Genomic DNA, 25,759 nt, shown 5'->3' on the forward strand with positions numbered 1-25,759 from the left:
GGCAGAGACACAGGCAGAGAGAGAAGCAGGCTCCCTGCGGGGATCCCAATGCGGGACTTGATCTGGGACTGGGCTCATGTCCTGAGCCGAAGGCAGATGCTCAAACACAGAGCCCCCCAGGCGTCCCTAGTCCTGTTATCTTGATTTATTTTCTTCGCTAAACTATTAGTAAATAAATATTTAAACTATGATATTGTAAAATTATATTTGGTCTTTGCCCCGGATCCAAGCCAGAGCTCCTAAAACCCTTGTAATTTCCTAAGTGATAAGAGGGATTAGAACGCCTTTTGTTATAAAATTTGGTTTTTGTTAATATGAAAGGAGCAACTTTTGTTATTGATAACAGGCTTTTTTCGACCACACTTTATTTTATGTTAATGAAGTGGCTTTGGAAAGCCTCTAAGGATGTCAGGGGAACCAACCATGTGCAAGTCTGTACCCCTTTTCCCATACTTTGCTTTATGTATTCCCTCTGTCTGTTCCTTAATTGTATCTTTTTATAATAAATCACTAATTTAGTAAGTAAACCCTTTTCCTGAGTTCTGAGAGCCATATAGCAAATTGTTGAACCCAAGGATGGGGCTTGTGGGTACCCTTAACTTATGGCAGATCGGTCAGAAGTACTGGAGGCCTCGATCCCCCGTTGGCATCTGAAGGGCAGCTTTGTAGGGCTTAGCCCTTCACCTTTGGGATCTGACACTAACTTCAGGGGAATAGGTGAGAACGGAGTTAAATCGTTACACAGGCGGCCAGTGTTTTCAGAGAATTGGAGGATTGCCTGGTGAGGAAAAATACACCAGCACACGTACATACATATAGTGTGTGTGTGTGTGTGTGTGTGGTCACATATGCCAAGTTGTCCTTTGTGTGCATGCCCCTGTGTCCGTTTCCAGGGCTCCCGCAGACTCCTGTAGACGGCAAAGCCTAGGCCGGGGGAGTTTCCTTTCTCAGGTCTGCAGGATCACAGTCAGAGGCGGAGGCCCCGGGGAGCAGGACTGGTGGCTGACCTGCGTCCTGTCCCTGAGTCTTCACATGCTCCCCTGGTGCCTCTCCTGGGAGAGCACCAGTTGTGTTGGGGTAGCGCCCACCTCATTTTGGCTTAATAACCTTACGGATACTATTTCGCAATACAGTTGGATTCTGAAATACTGGGGGCTAAGTCTTCAGCAAATGAATTTGGGGGTGGGGAGGAGACACAATTTAGCTCATGACAGAATTACTGTCAGTATTACTATTTTTGGGGACACCTGGGTGGCTCAGCGGTTGAGTACCTGCCCCTGGCTCGGCGTGATCCGCCGTTTCAGGATTGAGTCCCACGTCGGGCTCCCTGCCTGGAGCCTGCTTCTCCCTCTGCGTATGTCTGTGCCTTTCTCTCTGTGTGTCTTTCATGAATAAATAAGTAAATAAAATCTTTAAAAAAAAAAGGCAAGCTGCCTTTATAAAAAGAAAAATATTGTGTTTTATGCTCTGTCTCCCCAGCTAGAATGTTAGCTTCCTGAAGGCAAGCAGTGTTGTCGTATTTTAGTATCTACGTGATACCAAGTGTTCTAGACCCTGAGGAGTTCTTTCATCTTGAACACTCCTTTGATCTCTGGAAAATTCTCTTATTTCATGGATTTCGTGTCCTCCACTTCCAGTTCTCTGTCTCACCTTTCCAGTACTCCCACTAATTAAAATCTGGACCTACTTGATTGATCCTACTTGTCTCATCTTCAATCTGTTCTACTATTTTGGAATATTTCTTCAACCTTAGCTTCTAAACACTTCTACGAAACACTCCCTATTTTGATAGACGTATGTCCAGCCCTAGAGCCCTCTGCTTGGTCCTGCCCCATGGCCTTCTGTCATTGTTCTAGGGGTGCTACACATTTGTCAGTCTTTCTTACTATGCCTCTTGTCTTCTGAATTTTCGGTTTCTTCCTAGGCCATTCTTAAAATTTTGCTCTTGCTCTTCACATGGCTTAAGCATTACTCACCCAGAATTACCTGGCAATCATCTTTTTCAAATGGGACAATAAAAGACTAGGTTTATTTTAGGGGTGGGATCCTTTCTCCTACTGATGTCACTTGATGAGATGGCAGTTACTTCGATGCCCCCTTCAAGGAAGAGCGTGGAGGTCTTTGGTTTCAGGGGCAAACACCAACGCTGGCCGCTTTAAGTCTCTCAAATACTTTATTCGACTTACAGGGATAAAAACCTCCCAACTTTTTACCTGGCTGCTGTAAATGGGAGTGTGGGGTCCATGGTTTCTCATACGTGCTCTGAACAGTACCCTTGTTGTCAGTCTTTGTTCTTATCACAAGACATCTGACCTTTCCAGGCCCCGGACTCTGTGGGCCCCCGGGTCCATTATGCCCCCTGTGGCTGTTGTCCGGACCTGCTCTACTCTCTTCGCCTGCTGTTGCTGCTTCACCTGCACATCATGTTTCACAAACATTTTTTTTTTTTTTTTTTTTTTTTACCTTATGTTCAGGGTGTCTAAGGAAGTTTGAGGAAAGAAAACTTAGTCATCAGTTTGCTTGTCTTGAATTAAGAGTCTTCGGTCTTGTAAATAATTGAACACAGGGAACTGAATCTGAACTTACTTTGATGGTGTGGATCTTCACTGTAAACTTCCGTTATTGTCACGTTCTCCAGGTTGTCAAAATACAGATGTGAGACATGGGGCTGTTCGTACACTTAAATCCAGTAGTGATTGCTTGGAGTTGATCACCCGGCAGCAGGACTACAACTTCTCTAGTTTTCTCTTGGTAGATTACCTTCCTGCCATCCATCTACTCTTATTGTCAAGGCTTTCTACCTTGAACTTTTCTTTACCTTAAAACATCCTGGTTCCCTGTTCATGCCCCCATGTGTTTCAGATGAAGGGCTGGAGCCCCATCTCCTCTGAAGCCAACTCCTACATTTGCTGTGTGAAGCCCTAGGACTGTTTTCCTGGATCTGCATTTACAAATATATTCAAGTTTTCCTCTAAAAAAACCCCAAAGAAACCAAACCAAGAAACAAAAAAACCTTTTTTTCCAGTCTTTTCCCAAAGCTACACTTTAATCAGGTGAAACCGTTTTTATTTCCTTTCTAAGTTTTATCTTCCTTTAAATACAGGTATTGGCTTAGTGTCTGTCTTTAATACTTACTTTCTTGCTCATTTCCTGGGAAATCCTACTTACTCTGATGACTTCAGCCCTCACCAAATCCTAACTCCGTTCCTGAAGAAGTTCTGATGTTTTCTCTCTCACCTACTCATTAGTACCACTCAGTATATTCAAAGACAAACCCATTAATCATGGTCTTCCTCTATCCTCTTACCCTTAAAAAACAAAACAAAGAACCAGCAAACACATTCTCTGTTTTTCCCATGTTGATTGACCTGATTATCATTTTTGAGTCACCCAAGGATCCATTAGAAAGAAATAGTTGTAAAGCTAGAAACCACCCAGAGTTAGAAACCACCCAGAGTTCTTACAGTCCAAGTCACGGTATGGTTAGTGTCAAGTATAAACTTCCTTGCTCTCTAACCTCATAGTGTCCTTTTCCTGCATCTAACCAGACTTCTCCATTTTCCTGATCACACACAGGTCTGCAATCAAGGCCTTACGCCCTGGAGGGTTACTTGTGTACTCTACATGCACACTTTCCAAGGCAGAAAATCAAGATGTCATCAGTGAAATTTTAAACTCCTACAGTAACATCATACCTGTGGACATTAAGGAAATGGCAAGGACTTGCTCCCGAGACTTCACGTTTGCTCCCACTGGCCAGGAATGTGGACTCCTGGTGATTCCAGATAAGGGGAAAGCCTGGGGCCCAATGTATATAGCCAAATTGAAGAAATCATAGACTGTAAAATTGGTCATAAATATTTCGTAAGCCATGTCAGTGCATTATTATATTTATTTTTCTAGGCTATGTGTTAACGTTTAAATAATTATGAAGTTATTTTCCCTGGGACTGTTTGGAATCTTATTTATTTAATACTTGGCATCTCATAACCTAGGCTTAAGAATTTTCCAGGTGTATTTTTTTCCTAAAAATGTATCTGTGGCACTGGTTTCAGGTGTTGCAGATGGTGTTTGTTCTGTATAATAAATCTGCTGTCTTTTGGTTGGCATTTTGCAGTTAAATTAATCAGATTATATGGTTTTATGCATAATGTTTAGGAATACATTCAATTTATGATGTTGGTGCTTTGAACCTTTAAAAATGCACATTTGGCTGTTCCTTTTATAATTTATCTCATCAAATATACAGATTTCTTTCAGACCTCACCCCCGCCCCCGCAACCTTTTTCCTTAAGAACCGATCAGTATTCTTAGACTAACTTCTTAAGCGGCACTATTTCTAGTTCTAGAAAATAGGTGTCCTACTTGCCATGTTGTTTTCCACTAAGGATTATCTTCTGTTTACTGCAAAGGTCAGTGACTCTATTGACACCAGCTTTATTTCTCCTTTTTTTGTATTCACAAATACAAATTGAAAGGGTAAATTATGTTGAAAGGCTGTTAGAACAGCAGATTCACATGCACAAGTTTGACTTTCGACATTCAACTTGTAGAATAATGGAGTCTTTCCAGCAGGCTATAAAGCAAGTACTTGTAACAAAACCAGAATGATTAATAACTGCAATAACTGAACTATATTTGGAGAGTTTTGTTACATAATTGCAGTCATAATGAGCACTACAGAATCTGATTATCTTACAGTCGCAATCTGGAGGGGCTTTTTATTTCACTCTGTTATGAAATGTTATATGAGAGTATGATGTCACGTATTAATGCACAAGGGGGAGATGCCTAATGACAGGGATTACACTGTTACCAAAACCCAATACCATTTGCTAAGTGCCTCTCCCTGTTTACCTATGTCTTGGGAATATTGTGTACATTTCTGTATATGTACTTAGGGTTTTAGCTTCAGGTTTGGATCATGTGTTTTCTCTGGAAATTGCTTCACTTAGAGCCAAATATACTTTTCCAACTATTAAGAAAAATTATGCAGTATACTTCAAAAGGTAATTATCTATTTGAAAATTAACTTAAAAAAGAATGAACTGACCGTAGAAATAGAAAATTCTGCTGAAGCTGAATCCTTTTGAATTTGTTTACTATATTTTGCGTATTTAAACCAGAGACTATTTTTTCCTGAACTCTTTTTTTTTTTTTTAATTTGTGATAGAGAGAGAGAGAGAGGCAGAGACACAGGCAGAGGGAGAAGCAGGCTCCATGCACCGGGAGCCCGACATGGGATTCGATCCTGGGTCTCCAGGATCGCGCCCTGGGCCAAAGGCAGGCGCTAAACCGCTGCGCCACCCAGGGATCCCTTTTTTTTTTTTTTTTTTAATTTGCAAGCATACATAAGCAGTTTCTTATAGCTGGGGAAGAAAAGGCTAGATCTCTTGGACTCAGTGAAATAATCTGGATGCATACAAAAAATATAAAAGACAATGGAAATTATATTTATTTACTTACTAAGTTTGTACTTGTTAGTTTTTTTTCAGTTTAAAACTTTGTCTTCAGATACTGTAGGTTTAAAAGTGTATTTATTCTGTGTAGGTTAATCACAAAGTAAATTTTCCCAGTGCACTTTGCTGAATGTCATTATTTTTCCCCCATGCTGCCATGAAGCCTAATCTGAATACTCAGTATTGGATTTGACGTTCCTATGATTACTGAAAAATGCAAATATAGATGCATATATAACTTACTTTATTATTAATATTAATTATAATGAAACAGTTGGCATTTATGGAGCCTTAAATATTTGATTAAGTTCTTTATATATATATGTTATCTTTTTTGATCTTTAAAACAGCTTAAGGAGTATTATACCTGCCTTTTGTGAATGAGAATAGCCTAGCTCGGTGCAGTTTGTAGCTTTGCCAGGCGACACTGGTAAGTAAAGAGTAGAGCCAAGACTAAAACTAGCTGCAGTGGCCAGGCCCCACTCCCCATACTATGCTGCCTCAGAAGAAGCAGATTATAGGAACCCCCAAGGTTACCAACTGGCCCTCCCTTATCCTAGGTTATCTTTGCACTTGTAGGCAGTTCTTTAGTCACAGAGGATCAAAGGGTTAAACCAATCCTTGAGGGGTAAAAAAAACTGCAGTATTTCAGAATGTGTTCTAGACTACTTCTTGGGGTTGCAGTACCCAGAAATCTCCCATGGAGGTGCTCTGTGCCTTCCCTTTCTTCGCAGGTGCTGAACTGAAGAATTGAAATTTGGAGCAGCCTTGCAATGTCATTTGAAAAGCAAGGGGTAATTGATATTACTTTCTGTGGCATTGAGTTACTTTCAAAATAGCTTTGTAAGAATTTAGGTTGCTTACCAACACATTAACTTCTCTCTGCCTTCAGCACACTGAATAGCCACGAGTTTCAGAAATACAGTATGAATAAATATAATGCATTTAAATGGTTTATACTGAATTTTTAAAGCATTTGATATTATCTGTGGTTTGAAATCAAGGCAGCCTACCGTCCTTTATCCTATTATATGTATCCATATAGCCTCATATTCAAGATTGCATGTTACTCCCTTAGCAATATTGTGAAAAATATCCTTGTATACAATGTGAGTAGGCGTAACATAATAGGTAACCAGAACACTTCCTACATGACTAAATAAAGTAATCCCCAATCTAATAGACCATCATCCAAGAAGGCTTTATACCTGGAAGATAAGCATCAGATGATCTGCATAGGCTAATGCAACTCCTGTGGAATACAAAGAGAATCGGAACCGATAGCAACAGTTTTATTAGATGCAGAGAAGTCCTTTGATGCAATTGAATGGGACGACTTGTATTATGTGTTAGGTAAATTTGACTTTGGGGACAAATATAGCAGCACAACCCATTTGTGTGGTTCAAATCAATGGTTTACAATCTCCCTTTCCTTGCCTTATTGCTGCATTGGGGGGTGAGTAAAGATGGTACCCATTACTGATGTTACCTTCCAGGCTGACATTGGAGTTACAATATCACCCAGATCCCATGAGTATCTGAAGGATATTCAGATGAAGGTTCACAAATTAACTAATGTCTGCTGATAACGTACTACTGTGTGCTGAAAGCCCTAACAGCATCTGTCCTGAAAACATTAAAAGCAATGTCAGTATTTGGAATGGCTTCAGGCTGCAAAGTCAATGGGAAAAAATCAGAAATACTATCTTAACAGAAGAGTGTTAATATTACTTGTTGTGTGACATTTAAAATAAAAATTTAACAAGAATTGATTTGGGATCCTCTTTAGGGAATGACTAAACAATAGAATTAAAAAAAAAAAAGTTAAAAACATTGACCTGTAATTCAATGCTCAGATTTTTAAAAAGTAGGTTTCACTAAATCTAAGGAGGAAGAAAGCCTGGTAAAGCATATATACCTCTTTAAAATTTAATTAGCTCACTCAGATATTAACTCCATACCTTTCTGTAGCTTTTCACAAATGAAGAAAGTAATTTTCCTGATCATGTGAGATCAGAGTCACGTTGAAACTGAGTAAAAGCAGATGCTGCCTTAGAAAAAGGAGGTTTGCCTCACTGGAAGCTATTGGATGGCATACGTCACGACTCAGTCAAGCTTGCTATGGCTTGTCAGAAGGAATTTTCTGCTGCATATTGCAGTGGAAGAGCCTATTACACACAAATAACTGTACAACCTAGCAGAATCAACAGAGACTAAAAACATACAGCCTATTGAAAAATAAGCAACAGGCCCCAGTTTCTAACTATTCTTAAAAACAAATAGGAGTACAATTGCAGCTATTAACAAGAAAGGACAAAGTTAGGAGAGGTTAGCATTGGTGATAGAAAAGGGGACTGAGCTCGTTCCAGCTTCTAATCACTAAGCTATGGAGAGAGAGACTTCGTTCACTCATCCGCACACACAAGGTATTAGCAACCTTTCCAAAACCAGTAAACCACCTTCTCCTGGCATTACATCACCTTACATTAATGGTCGGGGTGAGGGGTGGAGAAATAGGACCAAGGCCCCAGGGCTGACTCATGAACTGTTGTTAGCACAGATGGATTAGCGTGGGCTTGCAGTTCATAACTGCCGACTTCTAAGAGAAAGGAAAAAAGGACGTGATGGTGGCAACTGGCTCTAACGCTACTGGAAATTGTCATGTATGATATAGCCCTGGATGGCCAACTGGCTGTACCATGTTGCCACAGATAGGTATCCCTCTTGACTTGATTATAAAAAACTTCAGTTTAGGTTTTAAATCATAACAAATGTGTCAAATAAACATGACAGATATGCACAAACTACCTGTGTTCTTCCTTTAAAAAAAAATTGGCTTTGTCATATAGTCTACCACCAGTCATCTCTGTTAAATCTTCTATATGAAGCCATAGCTGTGCCCATAGACAGATGATTTCCAGCCACCTAGTGCACCTGACCGTACGAGTTAGCAGGTTCCTTTCTCGCCCCACAGCATCGAGTTGGCTGAAGCAAGTTTAGGGAGTTTCACAAGAGGTGACTGTGAACCAGGAGAATGGTTCAGGAGAGGGTTAAGGAGGACTTGGAATATCACTCGGGGGTAGGGTCTCGATTGAGTCAGTCAAGCATGTTTCACAGCGAAGGACACCAGTAGGCCTATAGGGTTGTAGGACACACTGCCAGGACGCACGTCCACTTGTGTGTTCATCTGTCTGGGTCACACCCTCTGCATTCACTGAGGACTTTGCGTCTAGCTCATACCTTCTCCGTCGGAACTCCTGGCGTGTCAAGGCTGAATTCAGCACCTTTATGGAAAGCCCATTCGATATCCTACCTTTCCGGTTCTTGGCCTCCCTCTCTCAATGGCTCTTATCTCCATTGCCTTCAGTATCTTACAGTAATTCTTGGGCATTTCCTCGAACTTGATGTTATCTACAGGCACACTCTGCAATGGAGCTTTCTACGGGATGGCAGTGTCTTACCTGCCCTGTGCAATACGGACAACATGGTAGCCACGTGTGGTACCTAGTGTGTAGCTAGTGTGACAGAGGAACATACTGTATATTTTTATGGATTTAAATACAAGTATCCACCTGTGGCTATAAGCTACCATACTGGGTAGCGCAGATCTAGGATTTCTCTGCTTAGGAAAATTTAAATTAGTACCTCTGTCCCTCCAGCTTTCTTACCTTCCCAATCTCATTAAAACTGCAATTCAATCGCCTTGACACCTGTAAGGTTTTAAACCTTTATCACTCAGCCCATTCATCTCTTTTCATTTTCTATCCTAAACCCTATGGTTGATGCCTTAAACCATATCTCCTCCCACTTTTGGGTTCTACTGCATCTGGCGTTTAAAGTTGCACCTCTGGATCAGCCCAGTGGCTCCTGCATCCACCTCCATCATACCTAGATGGCTGAGCACTGTTTGGGAGAAAAGAAAACCATACAGCAGTGCAGACTTCATATTCACTACATATTCATACCCCCGTGCAGATTAAGTTCAGCACAGATTCACGTTCCCCGGCCTCCCCTGAGACTTTTACACTATCAATAACTTTGGCTGTTGTTTGGCCAGCTTCCTTTTCCAATCCTATTAGTGAGTTTCCAAAACTTCCACTATTGTCTACAGATGTCCTATACCAACACCTTCCTCATTTCTCTCAGAAACCAACACCTTCCTCATTTCTCTCAGAAGATGGTCCTGCCTCTTACTTCCTTGAGAAGACTATGGCCAGCAGACTGAATGTCCCTAATCTTTACTCATGCATGCTCCTCCTCATTTTATTTAGAAGCACCACCATCCATCTGGCCTGAGAATCTGGAAACCTGGGAGCCATATTCAATTTTTCTCTCTCCTTGCTTTTGCTCTCACCTCTAGGTAATAACCAAGTCTTACCATTTTTATTATTCTCTCTTAACACCATTGGCATTGCCCTAGTTAAGGCCACCTCAGCTATTGAATTTTCTTCCCAATTCATCTTCCTACCTCCTGCCTCACACTTCACAATCCACACTCTATTGCTGCTGAAGTTCTGTTCCTACAATAAAATCCCATCATACCATTACCCTGCTTAAAATTCTTCAATGATCTTTAAAAAGGGAGGGGGGTGGGCAGCCCAGGTGGCTCAGCAGTTTAGTGCCACCTTCAGCCTGGGGCGTGATCCTGGGGACCTGGGATCGAGTCCCACATCTGACTCCCTGCAGGGAGCCTGCTTCTCCCTCTGCCTGTGTCTCTGCTTCTCTTTCTATGTACACACTCTCATGAATAAATAAATAAAATATCTAAAAAAAAAAAAATTAAAAGGGAGGGGGGTTGCCTGGGTAGCACAGTCAGTTAAGAGTCCAACTCTTGGTTTTGGCTCAAGTCGCAATCTCATGGTCATGAGATTGAGCCCCATGTCAGGCCCTGTGCTCAGTGAAGAGACTGCTTGAGAGTCTCTCTCTGTCTCCCTCTACCCCTCCTCATGCTCTCTCTTTCTCAAATAAAGAAATAAATTTTATTTTAAATTTTTCAATGGCTCCCTGTTGCCTATAGGATGAAATCTGAGCCCTTAGTATTTCATGCTAGGTCCTCTTGCTTTGAGATCTGCATCTCTCTCAATCTCTCTCTTTCTTTCTTTCTCTCTCTCTCTCTCTCTCTCACACACACACACACACACACACACACACACACACACAAATTCCATCCTTGTTAACTTCATCAAAATTTGAATCCTCACATCAGGGAAACCCAATACCACAGTGTATGAAGTGTCCCCACTTATTGTTTGGGATGTCCTTTAAATAATTTGCCAGTGTCCCCACTCTGTAATTAGCTAGAGTTCTACTAGAAGGCTTGATTTTTTTTCCAATATTTTTAAGAATATATAGTCTCTTTTTCTTATACTCTTACCTGAAAACAGTAAAGGCCATATTTTAGGCTGCAATACTTAGTTTTTCCATAGTGAATTGAAAGAATAGTCCAACCATTTTCAAAAGCTTGTGCATTGGACTGAGAGATGTAAATTAAATAGAGAATCCAGTATATTATGAGCATGCTTAGGCATGCATACAGTGTGGGAAAATTTTAAAATGAAATAGGCTCAATAATAAGGTTGGAATGCCAATGGATAAATCCATAATTGTCTTCTAGAGGATACTTCAAACCTACAAGGAATATCCAAGGGCAGAACAGCAGGTGAGAATGTCTTAAAATAGAAAAAGAAATTGTACTTCAGCACATCAAGGACAGTCAAAAAATAGATTATTAAAGTGGCACTTGCAGAAACTACAGAAAAATCTTATTCTTTATAAACTTATCAGTTGCTCCAGAGTTGTTTTTGTTGTTTTGTTGAATATGATTTGGAGCTACTTCTGCCTTTAACTTTATCTGTAACATTAAATCTTGGTTGCCTAATTTTTAAAGTAAAATAGATTATCTCTAAAGGAAGTATGTTTTGAGCCACTGCAATATTGCGAGCATTGTTCTACTTATTTACGTACTTGTTATTTTATGTAGTTCAGTTTCTTCTCTTTTATAAAGTTCTCTGACCTAAAACTTGAGATTGGGATAATGGGCTAATACTGTATACTAAAGTCAAGAGAGCAAATAGAACGGCCGTAGTGAGCCACAGTAGTCCAGGAGGAGTGGATCGGTACAGGAGTAAGATCTGAGAGTCAAAGTGTCCCACAAGGGCGAAGCCGGTGGGAGAGCCTGGTTGAAGAGGACACCTGCCCGTGTTAGTCCATATTCTTGGCAGCGACATTCATCTTGCTAAACTGGCATTTCTGTAAAGCCAAGATTCCAGGAAGCTTGGTTGTTTCCATTTCTTTTTCGTAGAAAATCAAAGAATGATGTTTTTTACTTCTAATGTATCTCAAACTTTGGAAGTATGAAAGCCTGCTTTTGAAAGAGCAAAAATATTTTCTGAGGCTCCAGTGTTTTATTATTTATTTAAAAATAGAACAATGTAGAGTAGCGCCAGGGTGGTTCACTGGGTTATGGCCTCAGGCTCCTGGGATCGAACCTCAGGTCGGGCTCCCTGCTCAGCCGGGAGTCTGCTTCTCCTTCTCCCTCCACCCCTCCCCTCCCCTCCCCTCACTTGTACGTGCTCTCTCTCAAATAAATAAAACTGTAAAAAAAATAAAATAAAATAGAACAGTGTATAAAATTCTGTATACATATAGTTTCATACAATTCTAAAGTCAACAAACCTTATAAAGATCTTAAAAATTGAAAAACACAGTTGAAATAAACATTAATTAATGCGGATGACACTGTTCAATTGAAACTGTTCCCACTTGAAATCTGAGTCTGGTATTAACCGTTAAGGTGGAGGGCTTGAGGTTCAGCCTGTCTTGGCCATCATGCATCAATTGATTTCTCAATTGTTGCACCAATTTTCTCTATTCCTTCTAAAGAAAACCCTTCATTTTTGTGTGTTCTATGATGCTGTTTTATCTCCCAAGTTTTCCTGTTAGGAACACCGTTAGGGGGCTGAAGTTAGGTCACAGATGTTAAAACAGTACTGCTTCATTTCACCTTGGTGAAAACAGAAATACCTTAAGCACTGGAATCTTATTGTAACCCTTAACCCTCCAGATAATACAGAGTATGCCTATGTTTATTTTTTTGAAGATTTATTTTAGAGAGAGAACCCGTGTGAGCGAGTGGGAGGAGGGGCAGAGGGAGAGAGAGAGAAACTCCAGAAGACTCGTCGCTGAGAACACAGCCCCACATGGGGCTCAGTCTCATGGCCCTGAGATCATTACCTGAGCGGAAATCAAGAATCAGATGCTTAACTGACTGAGTCACCCAGGTGCCCCTGTATTTTTTTTATTTATTTAATTTATTTATTTTAGAATGGCTTCAGTGAACTTTGGTGTGAGAAATACTTCTCCGGTCTTTATTGACACTTCTGAATAGGGAAACATGAAGCTTCCTGTGACAAGTACGTCGCAGAGGGTTTACCAGGAGAAAGAGAAGCATGCAGAAATCAATTTGAGTAAAAGGATAGGACATCTTCGGTACTCGGTTCATCCCTCCAAATATTTCCAGGCCAGGGCGCTTTCCTTGTTATGGGAAGGTTGGTCAGATGATGTGTCATCCATCCAGGACATTTATGAGGGTGGAAGGGCAAGCTGTTAACAATGTCAGCAGGACAACTGAGGAAACCAGGACTATCACGGTCTGTGGTCGGGAGGGGGTGCTTGAGCATTCGAGTAGATCAAATGTATCTCGGGCTTCATGAGAAAACTCTCGTCCCTCTTGCACACTTTCCTGCAGTCCCCGATGTCTGCAGACATGAACTGCTCCTCCATCTCAGCACAAATAAAAGCCTCTTTAATTAAAAAAAAAAAAAAAAGAAGTAGACTTCCTTTCTACTTCTTTGCCTGAAATCTAAAGCATGAGGATCTCCTTTTAGTCCACAACTCAAAATGCCTCACTCCGCTTTCTAACGACTTCAATCTGATACAATTTTTTATGAAGCTTTGACAAGATCCCAGCTGAGATAACAGATAGTGAGGATGAAGAGTGGAAACTCAGGAGGGTCATTTGGACTTTTGTGAAAAAAATGTGAATCACATCTATAAGATGACACCCACATATCCACATATGAACATACCAAAATCTTAATTATGCAATACATTTTTATTACACTTTCTATTGTACTTCACTGTGTGTGTGTGTGTGTGTGTGTTTAACAAATTGCAGGTTTGTGCCAACCCTGTATCGACTGAGTCTGTTGGTGTCATTTTCCTGACACTGCTCGCTTCATGTCTCATTTTCATGATTCACATTTTCATGATTCTCTCAATATTTCAAAGGTTTTCACTCCTCGTTATAGTTCTCTGTGATCAGGGGTAGCAACTGGCTGAAAGCTCAATGATAGCTGACGTCGTTTGGCAATAAAGCCATTTTTAAGGTATGCACGTTTGTTTACTGTTATTTTGACTCCAGTGTAGTGAGTGTGCAGCGCTGTATTAGTTTCGGGTGTGCAGTGTGGCGATTCGGCAGTGTCCTGCATCACTCCGTGCTCAGCGTGGTAAGTGCCCTCCGTAATCCCCGTCACCTAGCTACCCCCCCACCTCCCCTCTGCTGACCAGCAGTTTGTTCTCTTTAGTTCAGAGTCTGGTTCTTGGCTTGTCTCTTCCTCTTTTTCCCCCTTTGTTCATTTGTCTCTTAAATTCCACATATGAGTGAAATAATACGGAATTTGTCTTTCTCCGACATATTTTGCTTAACATTATCCTCTCTAGCTCCAACCATGTCATCACAGAGGGCAATATTTCATTCTTTTTTATAGTTAAAATTTCAGTGTGTGTATATACACACACATATACATTGTTGTTTACAAGTATACTTAAGGTCCACACTTAAGGACCTACGGTAGAGTGTAAACAGAACTTGTGCGTGCACTGGGACGCACAAAATTTGACTCTTTAGTGTGCTATTGTTTTTATTTCAGTGGTCTAGAACCAAACCCACGGCATCTCCAAGGTATGCTTGTACTTATTTTTGAACTTGAGATGTACCCCCTCTCTTCCACATGTATATATATGTCTGTATAATTTTTATTTTATTTTATTTTTTTATTTATTTGAGAGAGAGCAGAGTGGGGGGACACTGGGAGAGGGAGAGAGAGAATCTCCAGCAGACTGCTCCCTGAGTGAGGAGCCCGACGTGGGCCTTGATCTCAGGCCCCTGAGACTATGACCTGAGCCAGAGTCAAGAGCTGATGCTCAACTGATGGAGCCACCCAGGCACCCCACATGTCTGTTTAATTTTTTAAAAACTGCCTGTGACTCACTTGGTTGACTTCATGGTCCACTAGTGGCTTGTTATCTGCAGTTTGAAAAGACTGCTAACCAGCCACGCCTACTGTGTCAAATGAGGCAAAAACGTCCATAACGGTCCTGCATTAATTCACATCCACCTGCCTTCACGGACCTTCAACATACTGTCTTGCTCTTGGCTTAAATAACAGTTAATTTCAGAACACTTTAAAAAAAATCCTCTATAAAACATAATATACTATGTTATTCAAAATCCTCCCTGTGTAGGGACCCTAATAATGAATTTTTCTTAGATTTCAGTGAGTGTTTTCAGGTTAGGTAAATCAGGTTATTTCCCATTTTGCCTGGGGTGCTGAGAAACATAGCTAAATTCTGTGAACAATTGCAGCAAATATCTCTGTGTCTCTTCACCCACCTCATTCTCTGTGTGGCTTTTCTTCTCCTTTCCAGATAAGATGATCCTATTGTGTAATGTTTACTGGTGTATGTGCCAGAGTCACCTGCTGAGTTTGTGATATTAGGCAAATTAGTGAACCTCTTTGTATCTTAGTTTCATCATCAGTAAAGTTATAATAATAATAATAATAATTTCTATAGTATAGGTTTTTGTGAGAGCTAACGAGGTAATACTTGTAAATACTTCGAACATGGCTTAGCTTGTAGTAAGAGGACAACTGATAAATAAAGTAATCATGGCATCATTTGAAGTTTTAAAAGCAAACATACAAGTAGTTATTTATTTTTTATTTCCCAATCTTACAGAACCAGCCAACTCCCATAAAAATAAAATCTAATCTGAGGTGAGCATATAAATGTCTCTGTATCTTATTCTAGAACTATCTCTGTAGAAGGGGAAATAAGAGATACCGAATGTTTTCTCTTGGAACCTCGAGGCCAGGTCGCTCCCCCCAGCTCCTTACTTCTTTGTAATATTTATGTACGAGTTTGTTTCCCACTAGTTTGCAAGGTACCTGAAGGTCAGTCTTTGAATTCCCCCAGCACGTCATTCAGTACTTTGCTATAGTAGGTATTTCATAAATGTTTACTGAAATCAATGCATTTGACTGGTTCTTTTCAATGTCAATAAAGTAAGGAAGTTCTCAATAAGGAGTAAAAAGCCACACCAGAGTTTGGTGGAAGCACAGAGAGAGTTTGGTATTCAGAATGTTAGCTGGGGCAGCAAGGCCCACTGAGGATGCCCAGCTGCCCTCTCAGCGGTGGTTAAGAGCACGGGCTCATTGGTAAATTTGGATATAAAAATCTTGTCTCTGTCGCTTCCCAGTTATTCAGATGTGGGCAGATTATGTAGCCTCTTGACTCCATCTATGGTAAAGACAATGAAAAGATCATATCTAAAGTACTTGGCACAGTGGCTGATATGCAGGAAGCTGCTGTGTTAGGTTTTCTTTTGCTGTGTCATGAAGTACCACAAACTTACCATTTTAAAATTTACTATTTTGAAAGTCCAAGACCTTGGGTCAATGGTCCAAGACCTTGTGACTGGGCCCTCTGTTTATGAAGGCTGAATCAGGAGGCGAGCCAAGCATGCTCATCTAGAGGTGAGACCAGGGAGAGATCTCTTTCCAAGATCTCTCAATTTCTTGGTCCAATTTTGCTACTAACCATTGGCTAGAAACACTCTCAGTAACTAGATGCCACTGGCAGATCCTTGTCACATGGCCCTATCCCTGGGCCTTCTCTCTCTATGAATCTCTCTCTCCTTTTAAAGATTTTATTCATTTATGAGAGACACACAGAGAGAGAGGCAGAGACCCAGGCAGAGGGAGAAGCAGGCTCCATGCAGGGAGCCCGATATAGGACTCGATCCCAGGACACGACCTGAGCCGAAGGCAGACACTCCACCACTGAGCCACCCAGGTACCCTTTGTGACTCTCTTAATCCTCTAACTTTTTTTTCCCTCAGAAAAGGCTCCCACCACTTTAAGCGCTCCTGTGATTAGATGAGGCCCACCTAAGGTCATCTCCCTTTTCATGAACTCCTAGTCAACTGATCAGCCTTGGGAGTGAGATTTCATCATAGTCATAGGTCTGGCTCCTGCTCAGGAGGAGGGGATGACACAAGGGGGAGGGTCATGGGGGGACCTTAGGGGCCATCCTAGACCTCTGTGTAACACAAGAAGGAATTTCAGATCCCTTCTGAATGAGCACTTATGTTTCAGGAAGTAAGTGAGTAAAGAGAGAGCGAATCACATTTCATTTCACCGTTCGACATTCAGGAAGTGTGTGCACTGTAGTAAGTATGAGAAACTTGTGGTTGGTGTTCCCGGGCTGCACGCCTTTGTTACTGTAAGCATCTCGCCATTCCGGGTATGATTCTACTACTTATGTATATGTATTAATTATGTAACATGGCCCTTGACTATTAAACAGGGGGTAAATGGAAGAAAATAATTTTTTTTTAGGACTGGAATAAAAACTGGCTATGTTAGGTTTCTTGACACCTGGTAGATCTTCAATATAGCACTGTCCTAAGAGATTTTTAAAGGTAATTTTGATTATATACTGTTTACACTTAATGCCCTGTTTCTAGAACCTAAATTCAATAAAGAAACAACTCTCCTATATTTTTCTTTTTTAAAAAAGATTTTATTTATTTATTCATAGACACAGAGAGAGGGGGGCAGAGACACAGGCAGAGGGAGAAGCAGGCTCCATGCAGGGAGCCCGATGTGGGACTCAATCCCGGGTCTCCAGGATCACACCCCAGGCTGCAGGCGGTGCTAAACCGCTGCGCCACCGGGGCTGCCCTCTACTATATTTTTCTTATTGTTATTATCATCTCAGACCCCTTGAGATAACAGATGAGAGAAAAATTATTGAAAGGGTGTAGAGTTGGGAAGGTATGGGTTCTTTTTCATATCTCTCCTGCATCAGGTGGTTTAAACAAAAAATTTGTTATGATTTTCAGTTGTAGGAATATATTCAGTGCTGTAGGGAGTACAGAAAAATACAAAGTTACCTTTATTGTCAGGAAATTTTCAATCTCACTGCAAAGGTAAGATGCAACTATGAAGAACTAAGTCACAGGAGAAGGCAGTATGTAATCATAAGCCAATGAATAGTGATTGTTGCGTGATAGAGTTATAATTAGAAGCTGGAGATGTTGAGGATAGCTAAGGGAAGTGCGGGACCACAGCCAAACCTATGGAGATGGGAAGGGTGTCACCACATGGGGAGAAGGAAAGAGGACGTTTCAGGAGGGTGGGGAGGCTGTCTGACTTGAGTCCAGAGCTCAACTAAATGGATAGGAAGAGATCAAGTTGAAAACGTAGCTACTGGAACTTCAAGTGGGAACCCAAAGAGTTGGGACATAAATAGGCAACGGCAGTCCATTGAACCTTTTTAGAAGAGGAATGTTGCATAAATACCGAATAAGTATTTGTAGAAGGAATGGATGGATACATAAGAAGTATGTTATTTTGAGAGGCGTGATGGTTTGGAGAAGGTTGGATTGGAGGAAATAGAGGATTGATCTGGTCTATGACGTACTAAGGATCTGAGCATGGTCCGGGCAGTCATAGGATCTGAGTTAGGTCGTTTCCTGGCCATGAGATTTCAAAGAGATGGAAAGGAATAAATAGAATTTGATGACTAATTTAATATGGGGAGAAGGAAGAGAAAGAGGAACTGAAAATGACTGGATTTCTAGCCTGGATAATTAAAAACAAAACAAAACCATGATGGTAGCACTTTACAGTTTTCCTCCGTGTAAAATGAGGAAAGTAAACAGTATTTTAGTCATATTAAGCAAATTTCTATTATGATTGTTACGTACCTAAAATGTCTCACACATTGCTTGAGTGATTGCTTGTTTCCAATATTGTTGTCATCATTAATGTTCTTTCATTCACGATCCTTGAATCCAAAAAGCTCTGAAAAAAAAAAATTGTTTTGTTAATGTGCTCGGTAACCTGAAGTCCTTTGATAGCAAAACCTCACCTGAACTGGTTGAGCAGTTATTTGTATCTTTACGTACTTGTGTAAATAATGTTATCATTCGCTCCCTAGATATTAACGTGTTTACAGTGAGAGAAGGTATTTAGTTCGACCTTTGTGACCTAGCCCTACCCGGTCCCCTGACGGGGCTTTCGCGCACATTCATGGATACACAGCGGCGTCCCTAGTGTTAGGCAGCCCGACCGGCGCAGCAGTCTGGGTACTGACCACATACTCCCGGGAGTGTTGACAACCACGTGCATATGGAACATGCTGCCCTTCCAATATTTGAAAAGATCTTCCTACCAAGGCCCACCCAGATACAAGGTAGTGACCTGTGCTACTGATGACGCAAAGGAAAACCGAGGGCCGCCGCGGGACCCTGTTTGCGGTGGGTTTTCCCGTCCAAGTGAAACTGGCCTTCGGGCCATCGGAGACAAATATTGGAATTTCAGGCAAACGAGTGAGAGCCATGTCTAAGTGAATTTTTAAGCCGTGAGTAGGATGGGATCTTCTAGAAAGACTTTGAGGAGGGCGGGAAAAGCAACGAGAGGTCAGTGGAACCGAGGGTGCCGAGGAGGCCTGGCTCGGCCGCGGCGCAGGTGCTCCATGGGGTGGGAGCGGGGTGGGAGGGGTGCTGGCCTCGGAGCGGCAGGCTGGCCCCAGCGCTGACCTGGAGGCCCCCGTCCTAAGGGGGAGCACTTGATGCCCGAGTCCAGCGTGACCGAGGGGTCAGGGCAAAGGAGAGCCCGGCCAGCGGCTTGCGGCGGGGGTTCCAAGGTTCAGACGCGGTGACCGTCCTGCTGGCCCGCGGGGGGGGTTGGGGTGGGGAGCACAGGGTCTGGGGGAGGGTGAGCACGGGGCCGGGGGGGTGAGCAAGGGGCCGGGGCTGGGGGGTGAGCACGGGGCCTGAGAGGGGGTGAGCACAGGGCCTGGGAGTGGGGGGTGAGTACAGGGCCTGGGAGTGGGGGGTGAGCAAGGGGCCGGGGGTGGGAGGTGAGCACGGGGCCTGGGAGTGGGGGGTGAGCACCGGGTCTGGGGGGGGTGAGCAAGGGGCCGGGGGTGGGGGGTGAGCACGGGGCCTGGGGGGGGTGAGCACGGGGTCTGGGAGTGGGGGGTGAGCACGGGGTCTGGGGGAAGATGAGCAAGGGGCCGGGGGTGGGAGGTGAGCACGGGGCCTGGATGGGGGGGTGAGCACAGGGCCTGGGAGTGGGGGGTGAGCACCGGGTCTGGGGGAGGTGAGCAAGGGGCCGGGGGTGGGGGGTGAGCACGGGGCCTGAGAGGGGGTGAGCACAGGGCCTGGGAGTGGGGGGTGAGTATAGGGCCTGGGAGTGGGGGGTGACCACCGGGTCTGGGGGGGGGGGTGAGCAAGGGGCCGGGGGTGGGGGGTGAGCACGGGGCCTGGGGGGGTGAGCACGGGGTCTGGGAGTGGGGGGTGAGCACGGGGTCTGGGGGAAGGTGAGCAAGGGGCCGGGGGTGGGAGGTGAGCACGGGGCCTGGATGGGGGGGTGAGCACAGGGCCTGGGAGTGGGGGTTTGAGTACAGGGCCTGGGAGTGGGGGGTGAGCACCGGGTCTGGGGGGGGTGAGCACGGGGTCTGGGCGGGTGAGGACGGGGCCTCAGAGGGGGGTGAGCACCAGGCCTCGGAGGGCCAGGGCCGCGGGAGGCCGGCTGTGGCTGCGTCGTGTCCTCCCGCGTCCTCCCCGCCCCGCGCAGCCCGCAGCAGAGACCGGGGGGCCCCAGAACTGCCTGGCTGCGGCCCTTCGGGTCTTGCCTGTGTCCCGCTTTGCGGTTAGTGCTGCAGGGACCCCGGGAAGGGTGGTCAGTGGGAAGAGGGCACGGGCTGCCGCGAGCCCCCGCGGGGGCACCTCCGCCGGGCCGGGGCGCCGCCTGTCCGCACGCTGCAGCCCCTCCCTCGGGCACGGGGCCCCTCCCGCCCCCGCTCCGCAGAGAGGCCCAGCGCGGGCTCCCCTGCCGTGTGCGCGTGTGTGCGTGTGCGCGTGTGCGCGCGTGGACGGCCGTGGTTGTTACAAAGCGTTTTCCTTCTCCCGGATTTGCCCCCCACGGAATTGGGGTCCGGGAGTTGGAAGCCTTCCAGGTCGGTACCTTAACCTCCGGGGCGCGCAGCCGCGTTCCTCCGCGTCGGGACCCGTGGGCCAGGGGCAGCCCCACCGCGTGAACTCGAGTCTCATTCTGCGGCTTCACGTTTGCCCCTCGCAGGCCCCGCAGCCCTGAGGGGCCACCGCGGGAGGGCGGGGACCTCATGGCCGTGTAGCCCCCGCGTGTCCCAGAGCCGTGCTGGGCGCGGGATGTGAACCATACGGGAAAGCTCATCCCGACCCTGCGGTGAGCACCCCCGCCTGGCGCAGCCTCGTGCCCCAGCTCCTGCCCAGCTCGTAGCCCTGCTCGTGCCCCTGCTCATGCCCCTGCTAGTACCCCTGCTCGTGTCCCAGCTCGTGCCCAGCTCGTGCCCCAGCTCGTGCCCCAGCTCGTGCTCAGCTCGTGCCCCAGCTTGTGCCCCTTCTCATGCCCCTGCTAGTACCCCTGCTCGTGCCCCTGCTAGTACCCCTGCTCGTGCCCTTGCTAGTGCCCCTGCTCGTGCCCCTGCTAGTGCCCCTGCTCGTGTCCCTGCTAGTGCCCCTGCTCGTGCCCCTGCTAGTACCCCTGCTCGTGCCCCTGCTAGTGCCCCTGCTCGTGTCCCTGCTAGTGCCCCTGCTCGTGCCCCTGCTAATGCCCCTGTTCGTGCCCCTGCTAGTGCCCCTGCTCGTGCCCCTGCTAATGCCCCTGTTCGTGCCCCTGCTAGTGCCCCTGCTCGTGCCCCTGCTAATGCCCCTGTTCGTGCCCCTGCTAGTACCCCTGTTCGTGCCCCTGCTAGTACCCCTGCTCGTGCCCCTGCTAGTGCCCCTGCTAGTGCCCCTGCTCGTGCCCCTGCTCGTGCCCCTGCTCGTACCCCTGCTCGTGCCCCTGCTAGTGCCCCTGCTCGTGCCCCAGCTCGTGCCCGGGCTCCCGGCTCGACTCCGTAGACGCGGCCCTCGGCGATTCGTAGACCCGCGGCGTCCGTCCAAGCAGCGCATCCCGACTGCGCCTCGGAGCGCTTTACCCCTGGAGTGCCCGTGGCCCGGAGGGAAAGTCCGGAAGGAGAAGGAGGTCGCGGGCGGGGCGGGGGTGGGAGGCGTCGGTCGCCCCGGCCCCCACAGCGCGGTGCGGCCTGGCTCCTCAGCCCCCTCCGGCTTCTGGAGTCCTGGCAGCTGGGCCGGGCCGATCGCAGGCACATCCCCCACCCCGCCTGCTTGAAGATCGCGCAGAAACGGCTCATCCACACTTACCACTTTTCTAAACGCGGTGCACAAATATGCCCGATTTCAAGAAATGTGCCAAGTACTAATCACGTATTTCACACTGGACTAGAAGACTTTTTCCCCCTCGTGCGCGATGTGTTTTCGACTTACAAAGTGAACTGTCGCCAACTTCTAACACCCAGATTAAAACTCCTCCCAGGCCTGATCCCAGCCTGTCACCGCCAGCCCCGAGCTTTGCCCCTGTCTGACCCGGCAGGCCGCCTCCCTGGGGAGCTGCCTGGAGCAGAAGCCTTGTCCACAGCCGGGCCCTTCCTTGCTCCTTAAAACTTTTTTTTTTAAGATTTTTTTTTTAATTATTTCATGATAGACACACACACACAGAGCGAGAGAGAGAGGGAGAGAGGCAGAGACACAGGCAGAGGGAGAAGCAGGCTCCATGCAGGGAGCCCGATGCCGGACTCGATCCCGGGACTCCAGGATCCTGCCCAGGCCGAAGGCAGACCCTAAACCACTGAGCCACCCGGGGATCCTCCTTCTTAAAACTTTTTATTTGCTCCCTCTGCCCTCCCCAACTAGGTCATCCCGTGTTTGAAAGCGGTGGTCATGAAGCCCTCAGTTGGTCAGGATCCGGAGAGAAGTCCCCTTAAACAGCTATGGAAGGGGAATGCACCTGCCTGGCTTCTCTGCCACCTGCCCTGAGACCATTGTGGCTTAATTCCTTTCTAGAACAAGACCAAGAAGACAGTCTTTGCATATCCATATGCAGAGTACTTACGTAGTCAGAAATCAGCTTGGCAAACCGCAGCTGAGTGCGGGGAATAAACATAGTCTCCATTCTTTTCTCCCCCCTCAAAGTGAGAATTGAATTCTTGAATACGAGAAGAGCTAAGAATTGGCAAAGGGGAGGGGACAACGGTGATGCGACATCTGTCAAATCCTCGCATTGACTAGGGAGGCCCCTGTGCCTAGGCCTGAGCCCGGACGCCGCGAGCCTGGCAGGCCTTCCCCTCTTCCCCTCTCCTCCGGGACTGGCGGGCGGGCCCGACCCAGGCAGGGGCGAGCGCTCCCCAGCTCTTGCCGCCTGCTTGAAAATGCACAGTGGGTAGAAATTAAAATTAAAATGAGTTCTTTTTTAGGCAAAAATGTCACCCTTCCCTTGCTAAGATGAGAATGTGAGTAATGACTCTCAAGAGAAAAGATTGGTGTCAAATTACAAGGTTGTGCTTAGTGGGCTTATGATTTATGTATAGGAATGCGTGATTTTTAAATAAAGAGCACGATGATGACGTTGAGATTGTCTCTGGCGGGCTAACATCGGCTTCTTTGACTTTGAAGCCGTTGGCATAGAACGTGTGTGTCAGGTGCGCTTGTGCAGCCTCACACAGCAAGGACCTGGGTGCTCGCGGCCAGAGCACTGCAGGAAGCCTCCAGAGAATTCCACGGGAGGAGCGCTCGCTCTCTGGTTTTCTGTCTCTCTAGGCTGTTCATTTTGTTCCTGGGAGTGATCTCTGTGGCTAGCGGGCCTCGCTCTCCCTCTCGCTCTCCCTCTCCCTCTCTCTCTGCCGATTAATGCTACAAAGAGTGGTCTTCACCTCAGGCAAGTGGAAATTGGTATAAGGACCACCAGCTTTTAGAGATTCTTTGGAAATATGCATTCGGGTCCCCCGCCCGGCCCCCAGAATGGCCCGTTTTAGCAGCCGAGCTATTTGTGTATCAAAGCAAAGAGTTACCACTCACCTGGTCTGTCTTCACGGAGTCATGTCATGAGTAAGATCACGTGAAAGGTTCCTCGGTGAGCTGCCCCCCCCCCCCCATCATCGCCATCGCCATCGCCATCATCACAGCTACTCCCTGCGACGGCTCTTACTGATCCTTGCCGCCTGGAGTGACACCCTCTCTCTCCAGGGTTGAGTAGGGATGACCTGTCAACCAATAAGAGACTGTGGACGTGATGACGTGTCATTTCTGGGCACAGGCCATACAAAACCCTGCAGCTTCGGCCTTTCTCTCTTGGGTGCTTTGCTTTGAGGGCGGCCTGGTGTCACCGTATGAGGACAATGGAAGCAACCTTCTGGAGAGGACCGGGTGGCGAGGGAGTGACACCTCCTGCCAATAGTGAATCAACCACGTGGCAGTGCCTCCTGCAGCCCGGCCACCGGCCACCGTTTTGTCGAGACTCCTTGAGACCCCGAGCCCCACCCGGCCGGGTAAGCTGCTCCCAAACTCCTGACCCGTAAGAACCATGGGATGAAAAGTTCTTTGTGGTTCTCAGCTGCTAAATGTGGAAGTAGTTTGTCACACAGCGGTAGGCATCGGTGCACCTCCTGAGTGCCTTCCGTATACAAGCGTGGATGGGACGTCATCCTGGTCTTCTGAGTTTGTGGTCATGCCCTCACTGTCCAGATGGCAAGGGAGGCCCGGGGAGGCTGCGTCCACACCTAGTGAGTAGGGGAGCTAGAATTTGAAGACAGACTTCCTTTTTAACCAGCGTTCAGTATTCCATTGTAACTAGTATGATCTTCGGAGTCTAAGGCTTCCGCTGGTGGTGTCTGAACCTCCTACCTGGGGAACTTGGTACCATGGACCACTTCCAGGAATAATGTCTCTTTTAAAGCACGAGGTTAGGGTCCCTGGGTACTCTGAGTTTCAAGAATTGCTCAGAGCTTCCCTGAGTCTCCTGAGATACACGTGCCTGGGTTCTCTGCGGTCGCACCCTTCATCTGGTGGCACGGCCTTCATTAGCTAGCTAGTCAGCGAGCTGGCCCCCAGCGGAATTAGAACACAAGGGAGGGAGGCTCGGGTGGTAGAGGGGTTCAGGGATGAGGACGCTAAGAGAAGGGAGAGACACGCAGAAAACATGATTTTAAAATGTGGTGAGTGAGCTGTCATTTCACAAATCGTGCAGCAAGTCTGACCTTCAGAAGGAAGGTACCTGGCTCCCAAGGTAAGTGCCCGGGAGCCTCCCTGGTTTTCCTGCACTCCCTGCTCCGGTATTTTATCTTAAAAATGGTTATGTGGGAAACGAACAAGGGGTAGCAGAAGGGGAGGTGGGCGGGGGGCTTGGGGTGACTGGGTGACGGGCACTGAGGGGGGCACTTGGCGGGATGAGCACTGGGTGTTATGCTATATGTTGGCAAATTGAACATATATAACTAAAAAGAGCAAAAAAAAATGGTTATGTCTAGTAGTGGAGGGAAAAACACAAGGAACACCGTAAGAACATAAATCCTTGACCTGAACTTTATTCTCACCCACTCCTCTTACTATATGATGTTTCCTCTCCCTCAGTCCGAGGTGGAGTTAAAGGAATTCGCTCAGTGGAGCCCGAGCAAAGTTAACGTGAATTATATATTCCGATTGTTTAAAACGTTCACGTGACATTAAGACACGGAAGCTTCTGTCTGTGAAACAGGTGCAAGCTCAGAATCTAACTGATGACTGCTTGCGGATGACAGTCTAATTTCCCCAAATGTATGAACCACCTCATATTGCCGTTTGTGTGCTCAGTACTCCCATTGTCCTTTGTGTTTTAAATTCTTTTGCTGACTTATTTCCTGTGTCAGTTTTCCACAGTCAGCATCCTTTAAAATTGGCTGAGAATTCTGCTACAGAAAATGCTGAAAAATCCCTTGCTGATTGTGTGCGGCATGTACCCCGCATAAAATGCACCATATCTCATCTTCCTTTTGAACAGTACTTCTTATAAACATGAAATTACAGTGGAGTTGGGGAAACTACATAGACGTAAACAAACGGGCGATAGGGGTGTGCGGCGAGCTCCTTTCCG

The 25,759-nt window shown here is 45.9% G+C and overlaps 1 protein-coding gene across 2 annotated transcripts in view; it reads left to right on the plus strand.

Moving 5' to 3' along the window:
• Window positions 1-7,231, plus strand: part of NSUN3 (NOP2/Sun RNA methyltransferase 3) — a 55,150-nt gene extending 47,919 nt beyond the window's left edge. For both annotated transcript variants that reach the window (XM_038582510.1, XM_038582512.1), the window contains one exon: window positions 3,577-7,231. In XM_038582510.1, coding sequence (XP_038438438.1) covers window positions 3,577-3,838 — 262 coding nt within the window. In that variant the 3' untranslated portion in view covers window positions 3,839-7,231. The remainder of the gene's footprint in view (window positions 1-3,576) is intronic.
• The last annotated feature ends 18,528 nt before the right edge of the window (window positions 7,232-25,759 follow it).

The sequence above is a fragment of the Canis lupus genome, chromosome 33, assembly GCF_011100685.1.
Source record: "Canis lupus familiaris isolate Mischka breed German Shepherd chromosome 33, alternate assembly UU_Cfam_GSD_1.0, whole genome shotgun sequence".
NCBI lineage: Eukaryota > Metazoa > Chordata > Mammalia > Carnivora > Canidae > Canis > Canis lupus.